Source organism: Rhinoraja longicauda, chromosome 1 (assembly GCF_053455715.1).
Source record: "Rhinoraja longicauda isolate Sanriku21f chromosome 1, sRhiLon1.1, whole genome shotgun sequence".
Classification (NCBI taxonomy): Eukaryota; Metazoa; Chordata; class Chondrichthyes; order Rajiformes; family Arhynchobatidae; genus Rhinoraja; species Rhinoraja longicauda.
This window is the reverse complement of record NC_135953.1, coordinates 116,327,479-116,353,361: the sequence shown is the minus strand read 5'-3', so window position 1 is coordinate 116,353,361 and position 25,883 is coordinate 116,327,479. Positions and strand designations below refer to the sequence as shown.

Sequence of the window (25,883 nt, the reverse complement as noted above, 5' to 3'; positions counted from 1 at the left end):
TTGTCTAAAACTGGCACTGATATTTAATTCTATTGCAATAAAGAATGTATTCTTATATTTACAGTAGATGGTTTAACAGACCATATTTTCACAGGAATGCTTCTGTGACAAGTAAGGTATGTTATTAGTCTGTTGAATGTTTACAACTTTTGAGTGTGCACTGATCTTGCCACTTGGTAGTGGGCAGTATGATTGTGTTATTTGTGTATAAATACATAGAATGTGGGCATCTTTTAAAAGGTTCTGCAGCCACAATATGCTTCAAATAAATAAAGCAAGTCACACCTGCCATGTTCGTTTGAGAATGTACAGCTAAAAGCAAAGTACCATTGCGGATTTTTTAAAACTTTGAGTTATGAGTATTCATTTATGTTTCAGTCCTCTAGATGGTTCAAGCAAAGTGGGGATCATAGTGGTCAGCAACCTTAAAATGGGAGAAAATGAGAACGAAGAAACAGACCAAACTCCTTCTGAAGTGGTGAGAGAAAAGGTAAGTGTTTATTTTTTAAAATCTATTGATGCCTATTTAAATGTGGCATTAAATTTATTATTTATTAATTGAGGTAATTCGCTGCGATATTCATTGAACTACGCTTAATTTATCTGTTACTGATAAAAGGAGTGTAAGATTTTGCAAAATAAAGCCACAGCTTATTCTGTTATAATTCAAATCCTTTATAAACTTGGAAAAATATTGCCTATTCATAACAGATAATTGATGCACAGATGAAAATATCTCTGCGATATGTATGAAGCCTTTCATATGTCAAGTTACACTTCCTGCAGCACTTTCCTTTCACGTTTTATGAACATGTCTTTTCCATCTCATTAATTCCGTCACACCTGGCTGTCATCTTTTATCATCATGAATCGGCTTAGGTATTCACCTTGTTTACCTTTTATTTATCTCTAAAATTTATCCTTAATGTTCACATCATCAAGATTTCTCATTTGGCTACTGATGAATGAAGGGATAGAGCAGAGGAGGGAAAGGATTTGTTTAATTGATTTCCCTACGAAAGAGAAAATTATTATTTCAAGTAAATTAATTCATCGAAATTATTTATATTTTCTCCATTTTCATAATCGATGATCACTTTTCTTTGCTTCTGCTCCTTCCGCTCGCTTACTCCCTCCCACCCGCACACTCGCGGAAAATGTAATTACCTTTGCTGGCAAGGTCCACCCGACTTTCACCATCACATGTTCGAAATCTGACTTCCCTCATATGATATCCCTCTTTATTTCCATCTTTGAGAATAGGTTAGTGACTGGGATCCATGAAAAGCCCACTGGCTTCCAGTGCTTTCAAGACCTAATCTCCTCTGCTACTTCCTATAATAACTCCATTCCATTCTCCTTTTTGTCATGTATTTTTGGTTATGACTTTCCACCAATTCTTTTCAGATGTCTTCCTTAACTGTGGCTTTCATGGTGCCATCATTGACTGTACTCTCAACTGGAAGTACTTCTACTACTTCCTGCACCACAAATCTCAACCTTTCACCTCCCAGGACAAGGATAGGGTTCCCTTTGCCCTTGCCCTCTACTTCACCAACCTCAACATTCAACAGATCATCCATAATTTCTGCCTGTACCATTTGGATTCCGCCACCTTTACTCCTTTCCATTATGCATTCCAAAAGACTTTGCTCTCTGTCCAAGTCCCCTTTCCTGACATCACTAACAATTACTTTCTCATAGAACTGAAGGAAACACAACAGTTACCCTTTTATCACTTCTTTTCTTATCATCTGTGCACCAAAACAACAATTTCCCAATGTTCTATAGATTCTGGATCAGTTCCCGTGGATTGGAGGATACCTAATGTTATTCCACTTTTCAAGAAAGGAGGGAGAAAGAAAGCAGGGAATTATAGAACGGTTAGCCTGACATCAGTGGTGGGGAAGATGCTGGAATCAATCATTAAAGATGTAATAGTGGCGCATTTGGATAGCAGTAACAGAATCGGTCCAAGTCAGCATGGATTTACAAAGAGGAAATCGTGCTTGACAAATCTTCTGGAATTTTTTGAGGATGTAACAAGTAAAATGGACAAGGGAGTGCCTATGGATGTAGTGTACCTGAACTTTCAGAAAGCCTTTGATAAGGTCCCACACAGGAGATTAGTGGGCAAAATTAGAGCACATGGTTTTGGGGGTAGGGTATTGACATTGAAAATTGGTTGGCAGACAGAAAACAAAGAGTAGGGATCCATGGGTCACTTTCGAAATCACAGGCAGAGACTAGTGGGGTGCCACAAGGCTCGGTGCTGGGACCGCAGCTATTTACAATATACATTTATGATTTAGATGAAGGAATTAAATGTAACATTAGCAAATTTGCAGATGACACAAAGCTGGGTGGCAGTGTGAACTGTGAAGAGGATGCAGAGTGACTTGGACAGGTTGGGTGAGATGGCAGATGCAGCAGATTATTATCTGAATTGTCAAAAGTGACCCCTAAAACACTACATTTATTAGATTGTGTCCATCGGGTTGATTGCATTAGTCGAAACAGGATGGACCACGTGAAATTTGCAATCTCCCATGAATGTATATAAACCCCCCAGAATCACATGGCCTGTCTCCATGCTACCCACTTTCCACCACCCAGAAGTACATGCAGGGGACTTTAACACCCACCACTCATCCTGGGGCTACTCAATTAACGATGAGAATGGGTAAATTACTGGATACCTGAGCATCCAACAATGATCGCTACCACCACCATGATGCCAAGCAACCAGGCACATTCCACTCAAGCAGATGGAGAGACTACAACCCAGACCTCTGCTTCACATCAAAAATCGATGTTGGCCACCTTCTTTCGCACTTCCCTCGATCCTTTTGCACTTCCCTCACAGCCAGCATTGACCTACTCTGATCCACATCGGTGCACAGATCCCCGTGATCTCATCCAAACCTCTCCCATGCTGGAACTTCAGGAAAGCAGATTGGAAAGGTTTCATACAAGAAGTGGAGGAAAAGATCATGTCTTGAACCTGTCCCCAAGAACTACAAGTCCTTCTGTACGATCCTGAAGGCTGCAGCAAAGAAGTACGTCCCTAGAGGCTTCCGCAAAATCTTCACTCCTTGCTGGTTCCCTGATTCAGAAGACCTCTTGAAGCAGTATGGGGCCACAGGTGACCCAGATACTGCCACAGAACTGCTAGATTCTCTGATGCAGCAAGCCGACAGTGCTGGCAAGAGACTAGATGACTTGAGCTTCACGCACTCCAGCAGGAAGGCATGGACTCTCCTTGGCCATCTTGGTTCAGCTGCCCCTGCCCGGTACAACCCCCCCGAGGTGTCAGCAAATGCTGCAGCTTCTCGCCTGCTGGCAACTCGAAGGTCGCCATTTCCAAAGAAGCCCAACAAGAAATGAGACGGAGCTTGACAAAATCCATCTCTTCTTCACCATCCTCATGCTGCCTTTCTAATCCATACACCCCAGTTGATGTAGACAAAGGCCTGTCCTCTACTAAAGCTGGGAAAGCAGCAGGAATTGATGGGATCTTGGCCCCCAAGTACGCAACCGGCTGGCTGCATTTTTCACCCATGTCCATTGTAGAGGAATTATCCCCGAGGCCTGGGGAGAGTCTAACGTCATCGCCATCCTCAAGACTGGGAAATCTGCTGATGATCCAGCTAGTTACCGACCCATCTCCCTGTGATGTACATCCTCCAAGCTGTTTGAGTGCTTCCTGCGTACCAGGATTTCTCCATTGGTAGAACCTGTTCTGCCCAGAGAGCAAGCTGGCTTTAGACCTGATAGAAGCTGCGCAGATCAAGTCCTTGCCTTCATGACCAATATAGAGGCTGGCTTCCAACGTGCCCTGAAAACTGGTGTTGCTTTCATTGATCTGTCATCAGAAGAAGATTATCTGAATGGTGTCAGGTTAGGAAAAGGGGAAGTTCAATGAGACCTGGGTGTTCTAGTATATCAGTCATTTAAAGTAAGCATACAGGTAGAGCAGGCAGTGAAGAAAGCTAATGGCATGTTGGCCTTCATATTGAGAGGAGATGAGTATAGGAGCAAATAGATCCTTGTGCAGTTGTACAGGGCCCTGGTGAGACTACTCCTGGAGTATTGTGGGCAGTTTTGGTCTCCCAATTTGAGGAAGGACATTCTTGCTATTGAGGGAGTGCAGCGTAGGTTCACGAGGTTAATTCCTGGGATGGCGGGACTGTCATATGATGAAAAAAATGGAATGACTGGGCTTGTATTCACTGGAATTTAGAAGGATGAGAGGGGATCTTATAGAAACATATAAAGGGATTGGACACTTTAGATGCAGGAAACATGTAAACATGTTCCTGATGTTGGGGGAGTCCAGAACCAGGGGCCACAGTTTAAGAATAAGGGGAAGGCCATTGAGAACTGAGATGAGGAAACACTTTTTCACACAGAGAGTTGTGAATTTGTGGAATTCTCTACCTCAGAAGGCAGTGGAGGCCGATCCACTGGATGCATTCAAAAGAGAGTTAGATGGAGCTCTTCGGGATAGCGGAATTAAGGGGTATGTCACTGAAAGGAAGCATGCAGGTACAGCAGGCAGTGAAGAAAGCCAATGGAATGTTGGCCTTCATAACAAGAGGAGTTGAGTATAGCAGCAAAGAGGTCCTTCTGCAGTTGTACAGGGCCCTAGTGAGACCGTACCTGGAGTACTGTGTGCAGTTTTGGTCTCCAAATTTGAGGAAGGATATTCTTGCTATTGAGGGCGTGCAGCGTAGGTTTACTAGGTTAATTCCCGGAATGGCGGGACTGTCATATGTTGAAAGACTGGAGCGACTAGGCTTGTATACACTGGAATTTAGAAGGATGAGAGGGGATCTTATCGAAACGTATAAGATTATTAAGGGGTTGGACACGTAAGAGGTAGGAAACAGGTTCCCAATGTTGGGGGAGTCCAGAACAAGAGGCCACAGTTTAAGAATAAGGGGTAGGCCATTTAGAACGGAGAGGAGGAAAAACCTTTTCAGTCAGAGAGTTGTGAATCTGTGGAATTCTCTGCCTCAGAAGGCAGTGGAGGCTAATTCTCTGAATGCATTCAAGAGAGAGCTAGATAGAGCTCTTAAGGATAGTGGAGTCAGGGGGTATGGGGAGAAGGCAGGAACGGGGTACTGATTGAGAATGATCAGCCATGATCACATTGAATGGAGGTGCTGGCTCGAAGGGCCGAATGGCACCTATTGTCTATGTATAATCCATTCTAGAGAAACAGCGTTTCACTTCAATTCCTGATGTAATGTGCTGTACTTCGTGCTCAAGATGTGAACTCTTCTACAAAGAAGAAACTGCAAGCAGATTGGGTGATTGTTTTGCAGAGCACCTCTGTTTAGTCTGCAAGTGCAACCTTGACTTTCCCGTCTCCTATCACTTTAATTCTCATTCCCACTCTGACCTCTGTGTTCAAACTCTTGCATTACTATACATCAATGCCTGTTGAAAGCTTGAAAAGTGATGCTTCTTCTTCTATTGGTTGTTATGGCTACTGGAGTTTAGCTTTAACTCAAGATAATCAATTCTTTTTCACAGCATAAATATGGCTGAAATTTCCTGTTTCAACTTGTTTCCTTCACTTCCACTATCTCCAATTACCACTTCTTAAAGTATAACAATTTTAGAGACTTTAAACTTTAAAGATTTAGAGATTTTTAAACTTTAACAAATTTAGAGTGTACCTTATCATAGATCTTCTCTTTTTAAGCATCTGTAGTTTTGTTTTGATTCCATTACAATTTTGCTGCCCAAACCAGTTGATAAGGCCATTTAGAACGGAGATGAGGAAGAACTTTTTCAGTCAGAGAGTGGTGAAGGTGTGGAATTCTCTGCCTCAGAAGGCAGTGGAGGCCAGTTCGTTGGATGCTTTCAAGAGAGAGCTGGATAGAGCTCTTAAGGATAGCGGAGTGAGGGGGTATGGGGAGAAGGCAGGAACGGAGTACTGATTGAGAGTGATCAGCCATGATCGCATTGAATGGCGGTGCTGGCTCGAAGGGCTGAATGGCCTCCTCCTGCACCTATTGTCTATTGTCTATTGTCTATAAGAGAAATTTGAATTTAAATATTTGTTGCACTGTAATACAGGTAGATTTGAACAGCAATATTTCTGGTCTTTTGGTGGAAATTAGCCCGACTTAGTTTAGTTTATTATTGTCACGTGTACAGTGCAAAGCTTTTTGTTCAACGCTTTTGGAGAACAAGAAACTAAACTAGGATTTTGATTTCTGAAGATGGTTCAGATATTGTAGTTTCACTTTCCTAATGTTTGAATATGGTAGGTACCAGCCGGTGGTCTGACAATCAATGAGGAGATAAAAGTTCTGAAAAGTTTTCACCAAGACAAATGTTTGCATTAGCATAGCTGAGGATGTAATCAGGTTTAAAACTAGTAACATATGTGATGGTGGCTTGCAGTGCACTTGCCAATGCATCTGGAATATTATATTTTAAAAATACATTCCTACAAAAAACAAATAGAAAGTGATAATACTACTTCACATTGTTTATTAAACTCAACATCTTAATGGTTGAAGTCAAATCTCTTCAATACTAACTGTTTGTTAGGTATTTGAAGCAGAACCTTAAAATATAACAATATGTTTTTTCCAGTAAATGAAAGAATGGGATTGATGGGAATGCTTTGAGAGCCAGTATAGATGCGATGGGCAAAATGGTCTCTTATGTAATCCGCAAACATGAAAAAAATATAAATGTATATGCACAAGAAACCTTTGGTAAAATGGAATGAAAAATGTGCTAAAACATCAATTACAGTCAAAGCAATATATCATGGAAGCAGGCCTATCAGCCCAACTCAGCCATGCAGACCAAGATGCACGATCCAAGCTCATCACATTTGCCTGTTTGGCCCAATCCCTGTGAACCTTTCCTATCCACGTATCTGTCCAAATGTTTTTTCATGAGATAAAAATATAATTTATAATCATCTTTTGTAATGCTAAATGCAATTAAAACAAATCAAACTGTTTTATATTCATTGTTTTATCAGATTGTGCATTAAAAAACTGTCATGATTGGAAAAAATAATTGTCAAAGGGGTTTATGTGTGTTATGACTTGGACTGAAATAGTGAAAATGGCAGTCATGGAAAAGCAGAAAGCATTCATTCAACTAATTTCATGTCTTAAATTTTACCCATGGATATTTTGAACAACTTTATTGAGTATTGTGTAATCTCTTCTTTACCAGTCAGCTTTACATGGGAGTGTTTTGCACAAGACGATTAATGATGCTGGAAAATTCTCACTACTTGATTCAGGTATGATTTCCTTTTATTTGTCTGAGCTATAATTAACATGTACAAATTGCTTATGCGGTCTAACCCATGTAAAATTAATGCTCTTTCTGAAGCTTTGCAAGAATCCTTATATGATAAATTGACAACCTTTTATATCTTAGAGAAACAATTTAAGGTGCTTCCTTTTTCTGTCAACCTACTACATGTGATAATTCCCATATCTTGTGTGGGACCAAGTTCGTCTCTCTAATTTGTTGGCCTTCACCTGGAGATAAATTACAGAATTTTTGTTTGAAAAAAAATGCCCATTGTGATAGCACAGGGTATAATACCAGAGTGGACAGGTTACTGGACAAGTGGACAAGCATGTGAAGCATAAGATATCAGCAAAAGAATTGGAGGAGTTTGGGGGAAAAAAATCAATTCTTCTCATCACAGCTGCTGCCTGACCTTTGAATGTTCCCAACCTTTGGTTTTATTTCCGATTTCCAGCATGTTCAATACACTTTTGGCGGGAGAAAAACACCTACACTGCCTTGTGCTAAATCATTGTATTAAGAAAGTCTTTATCCCATGTGTAAAGGAGTGTTCTCTGACACACTGTAACCTTTACTGGTAGTTTATTATAGCACATGGCACACACGTCCCAGCACTGACTGCATCCAGCCTTCAGACGTACCGGGACCTAAAAAGGGTGGAACAAAGGGAGGAGACTACAGTTGTACTAATAGGATGGGGCGTGGTTAGTGGTGATAAGGTAGCTACAGTATAGGTTGCATGCATAACCATCTACATCCTTCCCCTTACAATTCAAACAAGTTACTACAGTAGCAGGATTATTATACAGTACCTGCAAAGCTAGACATATTCTCCGTAGCGAGCCGGAGGTTTTACAATCCGACCCGAGCGAGTGCGCACAGCACCTTCACCCTCCCCGCCCGAAAGAGTAGGAGGGGGGACAAGAACAGAAACAGGAGGAGAGAAGCTGGGTGGAGAACCCAGCTTGCAGGGGGAACGGAGAGACACAGGAGAGCCAGGCGAAAATGAAGGGGTAGAACGAGTTGAAGTTGGAGAGAGAGAAGATTTTGCAGGGGACAACAGAGCCTGGGGAGCAAGCCCGGGAGGAGCAGGGGGGGCTACCCGAGGCAAAAGGACCGACCGTGGCATGCAGGGAGCAGAGGGTACGTTAGTGGAGGAAGGCTCGACACGCGATGGAGGGGTATACGGAACCGCAGGAGGTGGTTTGGGCTCGTTAACCGCCAACAGGTGCTGGCGGCTGCGTCTGTAGACAGTCCCTTCGAAATCCACGAGGTAGGAACGTGGCGCGGTGTCAAACCCGACGACGGTGGCAAGTCGGGAATAGCCGGTGGACGTCTGCAAACGGACGACCTGTCCCGGCATCAGTGGAGAAAGAGGGCGGCAGGATTTATCATGCGACCGTCGCTGGATCTCGTGTTTTTGGGCAATACGTTTCTGGACATCAGCAGGCTGCAGGACTTTAGGCATCAGGGACTGCTGGGCAATAGGCATCGGAGGGCGGACAACTCGGGACATGAGTCGCTGGGCAGGGGATCCCATGGAAATGTCTCGAGAAATGTTGCGAAGGTTCAGGAGACACTGATAGAAATCCCCGTTCGAGAGGCGGGTTTGTTCAAGCAGGTGCTTAGCGCTCCGGACCGCCCGTTCCGCTAGACCATTGCTTTGAGGGTACTCCGGGCTGCTAGTGAAATGATTAAAGTTCCACTTTGTGGCAAACGCTCGAAACTCAGCGCTGGTGAACTGGCGACCGTTGTCTGTCTGCAGCCGGACAGGGGAACCAAACGTGGCAAAGTGGCGGCGAAGCTTGCTGATCACCATCTCGGAGGTGATGGCAGGGAGGAAGTCCACCTCGAACCAATTCGAGTAAGAGTCTACTAGCACAAGGTATTGCTTACCACGCCAGTCGAAAATGTCGGCAGCCAGAGAAGTCCAGGGCATTTCAGGTGCAGGCTGCTGCAAAAGTGGCTGTCTTTGCTGATGCGGGGCAAGCGAGTGACAGTCCGGACAGGAATCGACTCGGGCTTGGATGTATTTAGCCATGGCCGGCCAGTAGTACTGGTCCTGGGCATGTGAGATGGTGGCATCTGCACCGGGATGTCCCATGTGGGCGGCATCAAAATACAAGCCACGCAGTGATTCCGGGATGACAACTTTGTGCCCTTTGATAATAATACCATCCCGGAGGACTAACTCATCGCGGACCAAAAAATAGGGGTGGACGCTGGCAGGCAACGAATTCCGCTTGGTGGGCCACCCGCGCTTGATGACAGCAGCAAGCTGCTGCAGGTCGGGGTCGTTTGCGGTGTGTTCAACCAGGCATTTCAGCTGGTGAGAAGGGACGAAGTTGACGTTCAGTACCTGTAAGTCCGACTGCTCGAAGGGGTGCTGGTCGCAGGAGGTCCGGGGGGCCCGGGACAGTGCATCAGCCACATGCATCTCGGTGCCCCTCTTATATACGATCTTAAAGTCAAAGCGCTGTAGCTGCAGCATCATCCGCTGTAGTCTGGCAGGAGCGCAGTGTATCGGTTTATTAAGTATTGTCACCAGTGGCTGGTGATCCGTTTCAATGGTGAACCTGGTGCCGAATAAGAAGTCTCTAAACTTCGAACACGCGAAAACCACCGCCAGCAGCTCCTTCTCTATCTGAGCATAGCGTTGCTCTGTGGCCGTCATTGTCCTAGAGGCATAGGAGATAGGCTGCAGCGAGTCGTCAGCGTGGAGTTGCAGGCAGGCAGCACCCAGTCCAAATCGGGAGGCGTCGCAGGTGACCACGATTGGAAGCAGCAGATCAAAAAACCTTAGTGTTGGTGTGCTGACCAGCCTCGTCTTCAGCAGGTCGAACGCCTGCTGGTGGTGTGGAAACCATGCCCAGGCAATGTCCTTCTTTGTGAGTTGTCTCAGGGGTGCGCTCAACTCGCTGAGGTCGGGGATAAACTTCCCCAGGTAGTTCACCATGCCCAGGAAGCGCTGCAGACTGACAGCGTCAGTCGGGGCCGGCAGCTCAGAGATGGCGCTGGTCTTTTGCGGGTCTGGCTTTAACCCTTGGGCTGTGAAGATGTGTCCGACGTATGTGACCTCAGGCACCCGGAACTTGCACTTTGACCGATTGAGCTTCAAATTTATCTGCCGGGCACGGTCCAAAATCCGCCGGAGGTTGTGGTCATGTTCGGCCACGTCCCTCCCATAGACCAGAATGTCATCCACAATAATCGCGCAGGGCAGACCTGCAAATAGTTGTTCCATAGAACGCTGAAATACCTCGCTGGCAGAGTTGATGCCGAACGGCATCCGTAAAAACTTAAACCTGCCGAAGGGCGTGCTGAACGTGGTCAGATCCGTGGAGCGTTTGTCCAGGGGTATCTGCCAAAACGAGCTCCTTGCATCGAGGACGGAGAACACAGTAGCTTGTCCCACCTGGGCGGCAACATCTTCGACAGTCCTCATGGGGTAGTGGGGCCGTTTAATTGCCATATTTAAGTCCTTGGGGTTAATGCACACCCGTATCTCATTTTTTCCTTTCTTCAACGTGGCGACCATGGTGGAGACCCATACGGTTGGATCGCTGACAGCCTCCAGCACTCCCATGTTGACCATGTCCTTGAGCATATTCTCCACTTTGCCCTTCATGGCAAAAGACACCCTGTGGGGTGGACGGATCACGGGCTCCACAGATGGGTCTGTCGCGATCTTGTACACCACCGGCAGCTTCCCCAGCTTGTCGTCAAACAGGTCTGGGTACTCACATAGTGGATCCATCACAGGTTGCACCTTGTGGACCGTATGGTTAAACGACACCAGCCCAAGATCCTGGCATGCCCGGTTGCTAAGCAACGTCACACAGTCACTGTCCAGAATGAAGAAAGACAGGTCCTGGGAACCTTCCTGCAGCACGCAGTGGAAGGTCGCCCTCCCCACAGGTGTTAGTTCCTCTCCCCCATAGGCACGCAAAACAGAGCGGTCGGCAATCAGCAGCTCATTATTCCTTATCCGGTGGAACAGCTTTGTTGACATTACGTTCACCTTCGCCCCCGTGTCAAGTTTAGCAGAGAAACACTTATTGTTGACAGTTATGTTCACAGAAGGATCGGGGAGGCGAGATCGGCTGTGGAGGAGAGTGTAAATACTTACATCTCCCGTGGAAAAGCTGGGCTCAGAGTCCATCTCGCTATCAACCTGCAAAAGATTGTCTAGGAGTTGTCTGGGAGCTGAGGGAACTTTCCCACGGGATCGGCAGGCAGCTGCAAAATGGTTTCTTCTCCCGCAGAAATTGCATGTCTTCCCAAGGGCTGGGCACTGTGATTCTGAGGAGTGTACGTAGCTGCAGTTAGGACACTTGTTAGATCTTGGGTCCCGGGGTGTGCGAACGGGCCGCTGTGGAGGGCGAAAGTTCTCCCTCATCCGTCGTTGTCCAGCAACTCCAGTTAAATTTACGGCTCGGTTGTCAGACCCCCTCTCTCCGTGAGGATGGTGGACCACTTCGGCAATGCGGCACGCATGCATTGCTTGAGTCAGGGTTAGGTCAGGCCGTTGCAGCAGGTCGGCACGCAGCTTCTGATCGACCATACCGGTAACGAGAATGTCTCTGACGAGCTGGTCGCGCATGGTTTCGAATCGGCACCGCTGGGCAAGGTGTCGCAGGTCGGCAATGAAGCATTCAACAGGTTCATCCGGCTGTTGCTTGCGTGAGAAGAACCTGGCCCGCTCCAGTATACGGTTGGAGGGCAGGTCGCATAGCTCCGCGAATTTGCGCAAAAGACATACCGGGTCGTCGGCCGATTCAGCTGGCTCGACCGGCTGGTCGTTGTCATCCAGGACCGCTGGTGCATAGACAAAGGCTTGAGCTCTCTTCATTGCGTCGGGACCGGCCAGGTTGAGCAAAAGTGATGCTTTGACCGCGGCTGGGTCGTTCCGGTTCGCAATATTGACGTAGTGAGTGTAGTCCATCACAAAAGTCGACCATCGTTCCGCAATGTCGGCATCGAAGACAAGGGGAGATGGCTTTCGGCATGAGGACGCCATATCGAGGGAAACCCGAAACTGGGCACTAACGGGAACAAAATAAATGAAAACCGGTAAACGGGAAACGCTCGCATCCCACTTCTGACACCATGTAAAGGAGTGTTCTCTGACACACTGTAACCTTTACTGGTAGTTTATTATAGCACATGGCACACACGTCCCAGCACTGACTGCATCCAGCCTTCAGACGTACCGGGACCTAAAAAGGGTGGAACAAAGGGAGGAGACTACAGTTGTACTAATAGGATGGGGCGTGGTTAGTGGTGATAAGGTAGCTACAGTATAGGTTGCATGCATAACCATCTACACCATGGATAGCTTTTCCTCCTCAATCAGAATAAGCTCCACTGTCTGTGATCAAATAGTTGCACCTTTTTTTTGTGCAGGGGTAGAATCCAGGCATAGGATATGGTCCATTACAATTTTAGAATAAAACTGGAGTCTTTGGAGTTAGCTGTGTCTGTCTGTCGGGAGGGGATCAGCATTCAGAAAGGCTCAATAGTCTCATCTATGGATAGATTTGCTGAATTTTAAATTATTATGTGGGTGCCAATCTTTTTGAGCTACCTTTAGTTGTGCTGTTCTGTGTTGATTGTCAGAGCCATGGAGGTGCTAGAACAGATTTGAATTTTGTATTTTTGTTAAGAATCAAACTACATGAATCCAGTAGTCTGAAGAAGGGTCTCGACCCGAAACGTCACCCATTCCTTCTCTCCCGAGATGCTGCCTGACTTGCTGAGTTACTCCAGCATTTTGTGAATAAATACCTTTGATTTGTACCAGCATCTGCAGTTAGTTTCTTATACATTAATCCAGTCGTTTTTGGGGGGAAACATTTATGAACTTGTTGAATATTTTAGCCTGCTTGTTAAGATTTGATTTTCAATTCAGTAGGAGTTTCAGATTTCCCATGATACAGGAAGCCATCTCGTAGCCGATAGCGCTCTCTCAGCAGAGGCTGCTTTGATCCTCCTTTGACTTCCTGCAAGCCGGCACTACAGTCTCTGACTGGTGACATTCTTGTAAAGGTGACCTGATTTTTGGATTGCCTCAACTTTGTTTGAGCAGATACAAGTCTACAGGATGCTGTTATTGTACAATTTTGAACTGCTTTGAATAGCTTATTCAAAGTGGCCCTGAGAGATAGAGCTATGCAAGGAATGGTAAAGTGCAAAGTTGTACAATGGAAGTATCCCTTGAGGATGAGAATAAAAATTAACTGTGCAGAGAATCTTGAATTTTACTAGGCGTGTATTTTATTGACTAGAAAATGTTCATTTCTGGCACTAATTGAAAATAAAAAGAGAAAATTACTGAGACATTGACATTTACTTGTTAAGGCACATAAATTATATGTTTCACGGTGAGTCAGTGATTTTTAAATTTGCAGGCACATTGTTGTGGGGCTTACAGTTACAGCTAGGGTTGATCTCTCTCTGTGTGTGCGCGTGTGAAAAACCCATGTGTTGGAACAATGTGGAGGGTTTGACAATAGACAATAGACAATAGACAATAGGTGCAGGAGTAGGCCATTCAGCCCTTCGAGCCAGCACCGCCATTCAATGCGATCATGGCTGATCACTATCAATCAGTACCCCGTTCCTGCCTTCTCCCCATACCCCCTCACTCCGCTATCCTTAAGAGCTCTATCCAGCTCTCTCTTGAAAGCATCCAACGAACTGGCCTCCACTGCCTTCTGAGGCAGAGAATTCCACACCTTCACCACCCTCTGACTGAAAAAGTTCTTCCTCATCTCCGTTCTAAATGGCCTACCCCTTATTCTCAAACTGTGGCCCCTTGTTCTGGACTCCCCCAACATTGGGAACATGTTATCTGCCTCTAATGTGTCCAATCCCCTAATTATCTTATATGTTTCAATAAGATCCCCCCTCATCCTTCTAAATTCCAGTGTATACAAGCCCAATCGCTCCAGCCTTTCAACATACGACAGTCCCGCCATTCCGGGAATTAATCTAGTGAACCTACGCTGCACGCCCTCCATAGCAAGAATATCCTTCCTCAAATTTGGAGACCAAAACTGCACACAGTACTCCAGGTGCGGTCTCACCAGGGCCCGGTACAACTGTAGAAGGACCTCTTTGCTCCTATACTCAACTCCTCTTGTTACGAAGGCCAACATTCCATTGGCTTTCTTCACTGCCTGCTGAACCTGCATGCTTCCTTTCATTGACTGATGCACTAGGACACCCAGATCTCGTTGAACTCCCCCTCCTCCTAACTTGACACCATTCAGATAATAATCTGCCTTTCTATTCTTACTTCCAAAGTGAATAACCTCACACTTATCTACATTAAACTGCATCTGCCATGTATCCGCCCACTCACACAACCTGTCCAGGTCACCCTGCAGCCTTATTGCATCTTCCTCACAATTCACACTACCCCCCAACTTAGTATCATCTGCAAATTTGCTAATGGTACTTTTAATCCCTCCGTCTAAGTCATTAATGTATATCGTAAATAGCTGGGGTCCCAGCACCGAACCTTGCGGTACCCCACTGGTCACTACCTGCCATTCCGAAAGGGACCCATTTATCCCCACTCTTTGCTTTCTGTCTGTTAACCAATTTTCTATCCATGTCAGTACCCTACCCCCAATACCATGTGCCCTAATTTTGCCCACTAATCTCCTATGTGGGACCTTGTCGAAGGCTTTCTGAAAGTCGAGGTACACCACATCCACTGACTCTCCCTTGTCAATTTTCCTAGTTACATCCTCAAAAAATTCCAGTAGATTTGTCAAGCATGATTTCCCCTTCGTAAATCCATGCTGACTCGGAACGATCCCGTTACTGCTATCCAAATGCTCAGCAATTTCGTCTTTTATAATTGACTCCAGCATTTTCCCCACCACTGATGTCAGACTAACTGGTCTATAATTACCCGTTTTCTCTCTCCCTCCTTTCTTAAAAAGTGGGATAACATTTGCTATCCTCCAATCCACAGGAACTGATCCTGAATCTATAGAACATTGAAAAATGATCTCCAATGCTTCCACTATTTCTAGAGCCACCTCCTTAAGTACTCTGGGATGCAGACCATCAGGCCCTGGGGATTTATCAGCCTTCAGTCCCATCAGTCTACCCAAAACCATTTCCTGCCTAATGTGGATTTCCTTCAGTTCCTCCATCACCCTAGGTTCTCCAGCCCCTAGAACATTTGGGAGATTGTGTGTATCTTCCTCAGTGAAGACAGATCCAAAGTAACGGTTTAACTCGTCTGCCATTTCTTTGTTCCCCATAATAAATTCCCCTGCTTCTGTCTTCAAGGGACCCACATTTGCCTTGACTATTTTTTTCCTCTTCACGTACCTAAAAAAACTTTTGCTATCCTCCTTTATATTATTGGGATCAGAAGATTTATTGGGGTTAGAACTGATAAAGAGATCAGGCTAAAAACCAGGCCTGTGTTCAACATTATGTTCCTGATTTCACATTAGCTCTATTTTTCATTAAAGTGGGGTTACCATTCAACCAATTATATCATTATACTGTTCCTATGCTTATTAATTTTAAAATGCAATAGTTATCAATATTTTAACATTGTGCCTGCTGGAGAAATGTAAAATTCTAGGTTTAATCAATAATTCATTTATATTATTAAGGCCTGGTGGTTTTATTAATAAAGTTATCAGACTGTCAGACCCATGAAGTTGTAGTCACCTCTCACAATTCTAGTTTATAAATAATTAATTCTTCACTTTACTTTTGAACAACCAATATTTTAACCGTATATTAGTCAATATAATTTCAGCATTAATAATTTAAGTAAAAGAATAGGGTCAATTTCATGCCATATCATTAAGAGCTTCATGAAATTAGTTTAGTTTAGTGATACAGCATGGAAACGAGCCCATCTGCCCACTGAGTCCGCCCGCATCAGCCAGCGTTCAACCGTGCACAATAGGGACAATTTTATAGAAGCTAATTAACTACAAACCTGCATGTTTTTAGTTGAGGTGGTATGCTTTCGATCTTGGGCAATTCCTTCTCTCCTCCATACTTTGCTCTTAACATCACTCTGATATAAGTTAATCTTCGTCTCATCTGTCCACAAGACCCTTTTCCAGAACTGTTGTTGTTCTTTTAAGTGCTTCTTGGCAAGCTGTAACCTGGCCATCCTATTTTTGCGGCTAACCAGTGGTTTGCATCTTGCAGCGTAGCCTCTGTATTTCTGTTCATGAAGTCTTCTGCGGAGAGTGGTCAATGACAAATCCACACCTGACTCCAGAAGAGTGTTTCTGATCTGTCGGACAGGTGTTTGAAGATTTTTTATTATAGAGAGAATTATTCTTTCATCAGCTGTGGAGGTCTTCCTTGGCCTGCCAGTCCCTTTGCAATTAGTAAGCTCACCAGTGCTCTCTTTCTTCTTAATGATGTTCCAAACAGTTGATTTTGGTAAGCCTGTTTGGCTGCTGTCTCTAACAGTTGTGTTCTTGTTTCTCGGTCTTATAATGGCTTCTTTGACTTTCATTGGCACAACTTTGGTCCACATGTTGATAAACAGCAATAAAAGTTTCCAGATATGATGGAAAGATTGGAGGAAGAACTATGGTGCTGAGAGCTCTCTTATACCTGCATTAAGGAGGCATTTAAACACACCTGAGCAATTACAATTGCCTGTGAAGCCATGTGTCCCAAACATTATGGTGCCCTGAAATGGGGGGGACTATGTATAAACACAGCTGTAATTTCTACATGGTGAAACCAAAATGTATTAAAATGGCCTTTATTAAAATCTGACAATGTGCACTTTAACCACATGTGATTTTTTCTATTATAATTCTCAAATTGCGGAGTACAGAGACAAATAAATAAATGGTGGGTTTTTGTCCCAAACATTATGGAGGGCACTGCAGCTGTTGTAACAGATGAGCAGCTTTTTGCAGGGCTAGATGAGAAGGAGAGCGTCTGTAAAGTCTAAATCACCTTCATTCTCCTGCAGTTGGCAAATCGTGTCTCCTTACTGAGTGCACAGTATGCAGAGAGAGCTTGCCGTAACCAACTCTTTAGCTTTGTATTGTGTCCATCAACAGAAGGATCTTTGGCTTCGAGTAGACACAATAAAACGACTGAAACAGGAGAGAACTGCAGGGCACAAATGATTATTGTTATCAATCAGAATATGAACTGGAACCAAAATACTGTCCTGAAGAACCCCTCCGGTGCTTGTGGTGACCTACTGGGTGCAATAAGCATCTCTTAACAACTTTACTAAAAGCAGGCAAGATGCAATCCGTCTGATACCCTTTTGTTTTCAGGTCTCCCACTGGGAACTTTTACTTTAAATGCACTGTGATGTTCTTTCCCCTCAATCCCAGCAGGAACCTTCCCTCTAGTGATCAATTGATGTCTGGAGGTTAATTGATGGTTATTTTGAAAACACCACAGTTTTATAGTTTTCCAACCATCAAAACAAGCGCAAATAAAGTAGTCAACACTGTATTCATGATGTTTGAAGAGCTTGTAGTTTTTCCTTGTTTTTGAAGCGATATTTTAGATGTTTCTGTGTACAATTGCACAAAACCTTCCTGTTGTGCTTTCATTTTCTTCCATTACTGGATTACAACCTCAAAAAGCTCTGTCTCTGCTTAATTTTATATCTGACCTTGGTAAGCAAAGTTTATGCCAGCTTCTATCTTCATTTCAACCAGTGCTCTGGTCGTTCCTTCATTCTGCTCAATACACAACTATTCCTTCCATCACTTTTCTTCCAGAATTAACAGTTCAATGCCAACCTGTGTCTTGTATCCTTGAATTCCATTTGTGACTTAAATCCTTATTTGTCTTCATGGTTGTGGTTTGAGAACATTTACAAGCTAAAGTGTTGCAATACATTTGTATATTTTAGCAAGATGTATCAGCTAAAGCAGCTGAAGAGCGGAGGGACTTTGGAACAGAAAATTGAAAGATATATGGTGACCATAAATATATGGTTCTACTCAGTATTAAAACCGTATAACTGTTGACAAACCACACAAGAAAAAACAAGACCTTTCCTCTGTTTTTTGCCTGCCCTGCTATTTCCTGGTTGTAGTGGACTAGTTGATAGCTTATACTTTCCAATGGCAGAAGCTGCCAAAGGCTACGAAGGATGATCTTATGCAGCTCCAGATATTGTTGGCATGGCTTTGGATTGCACAATTGCAGATCTAGTTGGCTGATGCACAATATCAGTGGCAGCAGTAGAATGGTAGTGATGGATTGTGAATGCCATGAAGCTGAAGGACATCAATGACTTGTGCATCACAATTTGCTGCCAATTTTCATGCCTGAGCCTCAATAATTGGTGTAATCTATTGGAGGACAAATTACTGGTGTGTTGTAACTCCTGTTTGAACAATGATATTCAGAGCCATGTTGATATCAGGCTGACCTGCAAGCTGACCGTAGCAGCAACAATCTGATAGACGGTCTCGTCATTATTCAGCAAAGCAGCTTTGTTATTATATATTTGTTTATTGTAATTAAATAATTATCAGACTGCATCTATTTGCATTATAATTTACTGTAATAATTTTTCTTCCTTGCAGTGTTTAAAAATATAATTTGGAAAGTATACAGATTGCCTACAGCTAATGGCAGGTGGATCTGTGTACGAGAACAAATGGCTGAAAGTACACTGTCCTTCCACATCCCTAAACAACTGATAGAACTCTTCATCCAAGAAGATACAAGAAGGTAAAATGCGACAGAATGATCAAGATTTTTTTCATCTTTAATCAGAGTAAAATGTACCAGCATCACATTTAAGAAGGTATCTCTTTTCAAATCCCCTGCTAATTTTCTGTAATTAATTTGCAATTTGACCCTATTAGTTACACTTCATGTAGACTTTGTAGATGAGTAACTTCATAGAAGTTGTATGTTAATTCAGAAACTGGATTATAACTGAATAATCATTTGTAAAATTAATAATCGATGCTTCACTCCATCCAGGTTTTCCAAGCGCTCTTTACTGTATCGTTCAGCAATATATTACGCTTGTGGATTCTTTTCCAGATAAGTAATGCAGTGAACAGTTGATGTAGCATTTTAATTTAATCAATACCATTTGACTTCTGAAACAAATATCTATTGAAGTTTATCAGGATGCTTCTGTATGGCTAATAGTTGCAGGGGAATATTACTGAGGAGATTGTGGAAAAAGCTTGAGCTGATCCCTGTATCTGACTAATACACCTCCACTGATTGAAATGCAGGCAACATGCCACACGTTTCCTGTATGGGTTGTATTACAATTTCTGCATGTAACTAGCATTTTACCACATTGGAGCCATGAATCTGAAGGGAGCCAATAGTGTGATTTGCCAACACTGAATAGACTTAATGTTTCACGGTCAGTTTATTGCCACATGTACCAATTAAGGTACAGTGAAATTCAGATTGCCATACAGTCATGCCAATAAAGAGCACCAAGACATCCAAATAAATTTTCAATATGAGCATCCACCACAGTGACTCCTCCACACTCCTCTCTGCGATGGAAGGCAAAAAACATTCAACCCTTCTTTGTTCTCCTATGGTCGGGGCACTCAAACCTTCCGTTGTCGGGCCCTCCGCGTCGGGGCAATCAAGCTCCCGCATTGGGGGATCTCAGCTCCCCACGCCAAGCGATCGGACTCCCGAGTCAGGGCTGGTCAAACCTCCTGCGGCTTAGATCTTCCCGACATTAGTCTCTACCCGAGACTGCGGGCTCCTCGATGTTGAGATCTGCAGGCTGCGGGTGGAGCGTCGATCCCAGGCAACGGATCGCAGGCTCCGATGATAAGTCCATGGCCCTGCGGTAGGGCTCAATGTCAGTCTCGAGTAAGGCCGCCAGCTCCATGATGTTAGGCTGCAGAGCGACCGGAGATATGATCCAGAAAACAATCGCATCTCCGTCAAGGTAAGAGATTGAAAAAAAAGTTTCCCCTGACCCCCCTCCCCCACCCCCCACATAAAACAAACCAGAGAACATTAACATATGCTTTCTAAAACACACTAAAAATAACAAAAAAGACAAAACGACAGACATACTGTTGGCGAGGCTGCGATCGCTGATGGTGCGGGTGTCTGTTGGCCCATAGTTCATTAAGGGGAAGTGTTAGAGTCAGAAAAGGCGCTGTCTGTCAAACAGGAAGTGAATCTGGCCTGGGAAATGGTGAAAAAACATGCCAAATGTGGTAGCACCTTACCGTGGAATTTGATGGCAACTCTTGAATTCTGAGACCCCCCAGGTTTAACACCATAATAGTTTCAATTAACTTAGTGGTTAAGTAAATAAACTTTAAAATATCATATCCAATCAACTTCACAACTGGCCAGAGATACTTCACAATCCTGATAAAAAGCTTTTTATGGCGCATCTGTAGAGGTTGGTGAGAGTTGTCGGGGACATGCCGAATTTCCAAAGCCTTCTAAGGAAGTAGAGGCATTGGTGTGCTTTTTTGGTCGTTGCTTCAATATGGGTGGTCCAGGAGTAGTTGTTGGTGATATTGACTCCTATGAATTTGAAGATTTCAACCATCTCTACTTTGCACCTTCAATGCAAACTGGGGTATGTGTACAACTCGTGCTGCCTTTACATTAATTGGGGACCTGTTTCCCGCGCTTCCTTGAAACTCCCTCAGGCTCTATTTTCCTTATTTTATTTACACTCTTTGAGGCCCATCTCCTATACTCCCTTCAAACTTGCTATGGCCCTGTTTCTCGTGCTTCCTCAAAACTCGCTAGAGCCCCATTTTCCATGATCTCTAGATTCATTCGCATGCTCTCTTTAATCTCGCTGGGATCCTATTTCCCACACTGCCTTTAAACTACCCAGACACTTGAGAAAGATTGGTGTGCTACTATGTAACATTACAATAAAAATGGTAAAAGTGTGTTGGAGTATAAATAGGAGTGATATCCAATCATTCAGAAAGTCTGGTAGGCTAGCGCCACCAAGTACCACCCGATTATCAGAAATTCTGTCAATTATCTTCCCTTCTCTGCTGTAGCGATACAAATTTTCTTATCTTTCTTAATTTCTTTTTGCATTTGTGATTTATGTAAAGTGGGTTTGAACAGAAGCATCAACAATTAGCTAGTTTGTTCAGTAATTTCTGCTGAAAAGCTGTTAAAAAGCCCCAACATGTATTAAATGAACTCTGGATACAATTTTAAATCTTGGGAACAATGTACTCGTGTTCCGTGTATGCAAGCATGCCAAATTGAGGCACTTTATGACCTGGGTGGCTTGTGTTTGTGGAACTTCATTGCAACTTCATATTCTAATAGCCGGACACCTGGGCATAATCAGTCGAATAGTTTGATTTTGGCATGGCAAGGCCATTTAAAAAATAAGATTTGTATTATATTTCAGATTTATTCATCTATTGTAAAATGATTATACTGTGGCGGATCAGGCCACTCCTTGGGTCAGCCCCCTCGTTACGTGACGGACAGGCGAAAGGGGTTAAAAGCCAGGCCAAGGGAAGGCGTATCTTATCCCTAGGAGAACTACGCTGTGGGCAGGAGCTCACAGCCTAATAAAAGAATCTAACTAAACACTGCCTGGCGTCTTGCCTTTTCTCTGGCCTCCGCCAGGCCACTACATTGGTGACCTCGACGGACATCACACGTAGTGATGTCAAACGATAATGTGCAACCCGGTCCTGCCGCCCTCGTGCAACCCGGTCCTGCCGCCCTCGGTCCTGCCGACCTCGAGGCCGTCTCCCTCAAACTCCCGACCCTGTGGACCGAAGAGCCTGAGGTCTGGTTCCAGCAGGCAGAGGCACAGTTTGCTGTGCGAGGGGTAACCGTCGACTTGACGAAGTACTTTTATGTCGTCGGCGCCCTGGACCAGGCGACAGCAAGGCGAGTAAAGCCTTACCTTAATGACCCCCCCGCGGCTGACAAATATAAGGGCCTTAAAGAACTCCTTATCAGGAGGTTCGGCCTCAGCGACGCCGAGAGGGCAACTCGCGTTATGAGCCAGGGGGGGCTCGGGGACCGACGGCCGTCGGCCCTTCTGGAGGACATGCTCGCCCTTATGGGCGACCACCCGCCCTGTTTCTTATTCAAGCAGGCCTACCTGCGGCAGCTCCCGGTCGACCTCCGTTCTCAGCTCGCTGAGGATCCCTTCACCGACACGCAGCGGCTGGGCGAGCGCGCTGATCAAATTTGGATGTCCCGTCGGGAGGACCTGCAAGCCCTAGCCGTCTTTTCCGCGGCGTCGGAAGGCCAACAGCAAGCTGGGGCCGCCGTCGACCCCGTTTCAGGGCGACCCCCGCGGCGAAATCCGGCCGCCATCGGGCACCCCGGTGCCGGCACGCCCTTCTCGCACGGCCCGCCGACAATTCAGCCAGACGCCACCAGAGGTCGCTGGTGGTCGGCCCAAGCAGCACCACCTCCAATACCGCTGGAGACCACCGGAGGTCGCTGGTGGGCATCCCAGTCTGCACCACCACCGGACACCAGCAAAGGCTGGTGCTATTATCACCGTCGTTGGGGACCGAACGCCAAGCAATGTCGCCTACCCTGTGCCTTTCCGGGAAACGCAAGGGCCGGCCGTCAGTGATCCCTTCGGCGGCCGGCCAGATCCATCGTGTGTTCGCCCGGGATCGCCGCACCGGGGGTCGGTTCCTCGTCGACACTGGAGCAGAGGTGAGCGTCCTACCTCCTTCCACCGCCGATATCCATACGGGCAAACGCGGCCCCCTCCTCACTGCGGCGAACGGTAGCCCCATCAACACTTACGGGGTCTGCCAGCTCGCCCTTAACTTCGGCGACAGCTGGTTCACGTGGCGGTTCATCATTGCCGATGTTTCCCAGCCGCTGCTGGGCGCCGACTTCCTGCGGGCGCATTCCATGCTCGTGGATGTCAGGCGGCAGCGCCTGGTGCACTCCAGCACGCTGAGGCCGGTCTCCCCCAACGTCGAACACCTGTCGTCCGTGGATGCGACGTACGCGCGCATCCTGGTGGACTTCCCGGACATTCGGCCTATTCGAGTTCCTACGGATGCCGTTCGGGTTGAAGAACGCCGCACAGGCCTTCCAACGGCTTATGGACTGTGTGTGCCGTGGCCTGGAATTCGTCTTTGTGTACTTGGACGACGTACTCGTGGCCAGCCGCTCGAAGCAGGAGCACTGCACCCACCTCCACCAGCTGTGTAAACGCCTCAGCGAGTACGGGTTGTCAATCAATACTTCCAAGTGCCGTTTTGGGGTGACGGCCATCGATTTCCTCGGCCACCGGGTGACCCCACAAGGGGTGGTACCTCTTCCGGACAGGGTCGAAGCCTAAGGAGGATGCCCCAACCGCCCTGACCGTGGACGCTTCTGAGGTGGCGGTCGGTGCGGTGCTAGAGCAGCACATCGGCGGGTGTTGGCGGCCACTCGCCTTCTTTAGCAGGCACCTCAGCGGGGCCCAACGGCATTACAGCGCGTTCGACCGGGAGCTCCTCGCCCTCTACCTCGCGGTACGCCACCTTCGGTACTTCCTAGAGGGGAGACCCTTCACCGCGTTCACAGACCACAAGCCACTCACCTTTGCGTTCGCCAAGGTTTCGGATCCGTGGTCTGCGCGGCAACAGAGACAATTGGCTTATGTGTCGGAATACACCACCTCAATTCGGTTCGTGGAGGGAAAAAACAACAGGGTGGCCGACGCCCTGTCTAGACCCGCGATCCACGCCGTCCTACAAATGGCCGGGGGGATCGACTATTCCGCCCTAGCAGCCGCACAGCTGGGGGACGAGGAGATGGCCGCCTATCGTACAGCCGTGTCCGGCCTGCAGCTGGAGGACATTGTCTGTGGCCCCGGGGATACAACACTGTTGTGCGACACCTCCACTGGCCTGCCGCGGCCCATCGTCCCTGTCGTCTGGCGTCGCAGGGTATTCGAGGTGCTCCATGGGCTGTCTCACCCCTCCATTCGGGCGACGGTGGCCCTTGTATCCTCCCGTTTCATGTGGCACGGGCTGCGTAAGCAGGTCGCACACTGGGCACGCACCTGCATCCCGTGCCAAACTTCAAAAATCCAGCGACACGTGCGTGCGCCTCTGCAAGAGTTTCGTGTCCCTCGGCAGCGCTTCGACCACATTCATGTGGACATCGTGGGGCCGCTGCCGCCGTCCCGGGGCATGACCTACCTCTTCACTGTGGTAGATCGCTTCACGCGGTGGCCGGAGACCATTCCGCTGTCAGACACCTCGACGGCCACCTGCGCGCGGGCCTTGGCGGCGCACTGGATCGCCCGGTTCGGGGTGCCACTGGACATTACATCCGACCGGGGGCCACAGTTCACTTCGGAACTGTGGTCGGCCATGGCAAGACTCTTGGGTGTCAGCCTACACCACACTACGGCGTACCATCCACAGTCGAACGGGTTGGTGGAACGTTTTCACCGCCAGCTGAAAGCTGCCCTGAAGGCTCGGCTCACGGGCCCAGACTGGGTGGACGCCCTGCCGTGGGTTTTGCTGGGGATCCGCACCGCACCCAAGGAGGACTTGGCCTCCTCCTCCGCCGAGTTGGTGTACGGGGCCCCCTTGACGGTTCCCGGGGAGTTCATCCCACCAGCGCAGGGTCGAGTGGAGCAGCCTTCTGACGCCCTGCAACGTCTTCGGCAGACGGTGGGCAGGCTGGCACCTGTGCCCACGTCACGTCATGGGACATTCCAGCCACACGTCCCTGCCGCTCTGGAGGACTGCCAGTTTGTGTTCCTGCGCAGGGACGCACACCGATCACTTCTCCAGCGGCCGTACGAGGGCCCCTTCCGGGTCCTGCAACACGGCTCGGCCACATTCGTTCTGGACATGGGGGGTCGCAGAGAGACTGTTTCGGTCGCACGGCTGAAGCCGGCACACGTGGACATTGATCGGCCGGTGCCGGTTGCACAGCCCCGCCCGCGCTGTCGCCCCCCGTCCAAGCTACCCCCTCCAGTGTCTGCTACGACCCCTCCACCTGTCGGTCAGTCGCCGGTCCCTGCGCCGGTCATGGTGCGCACCCGGGCTGGTCGCCTCGTGCGCCCTCCTGTCCGTTTTGTACCTCCGGTTCTTGGGGGGGGGGTCCTGTGGCGGATCAGGCCACTCCTTGGGTCAGCCCCCTCGTTACGTGACGGACAGGCGAAAGGGGTTAAAAGCCAGGCCAAGGGAAGGCGTATCTTATCGCTAGGAGAACTACGCTGTGGGCCGGAGCTCACAGCCTAATAAAAGAATCTAACTAAACACTGCCTGGCGTCTTGCCTTTTCTCTGGCCTCCGCCAGGCCACTACAATACTCAAATAGAATTGCCCAGAAATTCATCTCTATTTTGTTAGAGCTAACTAAAATCTTAGTAACAACTGCGCTTTCTAATCTGCTTTACATTGACATCAACAATAGTGCATTTCATACTGCTGAGCTGAAGTTAAGATTTTATGGTCATAAACCAAAAACTATTTGAGTAGGATATTGACAATATTTTTGTTACAGAATTTTCATAAGCTATTAGATCAATTTAATAATTTAACAATTCAACTGTTCTATTCAAAAAGTGATATAAAACTGCTCTTGAAGTGGTCATGATACGATAAGTAT

At 46.6% G+C, this 25,883-nt stretch overlaps 1 protein-coding gene across 5 annotated transcripts in view; it reads left to right on the top strand.

The window, feature by feature from the left end:
• Nucleotides 1-25,883, top strand: part of inpp4b (inositol polyphosphate-4-phosphatase type II B) — a 514,249-nt gene that overhangs the window by 393,673 nt on the left and 94,693 nt on the right. For all 5 annotated transcript variants that reach the window (XM_078404977.1, XM_078404995.1, XM_078404967.1 and 2 more), the window contains 3 exons: nt 379-490; nt 7,216-7,285; nt 18,876-19,023. In XM_078404977.1, coding sequence (XP_078261103.1) covers nt 379-490; nt 7,216-7,285; nt 18,876-19,023 — 330 coding nt within the window. The remainder of the gene's footprint in view (nt 1-378; nt 491-7,215; nt 7,286-18,875; nt 19,024-25,883) is intronic.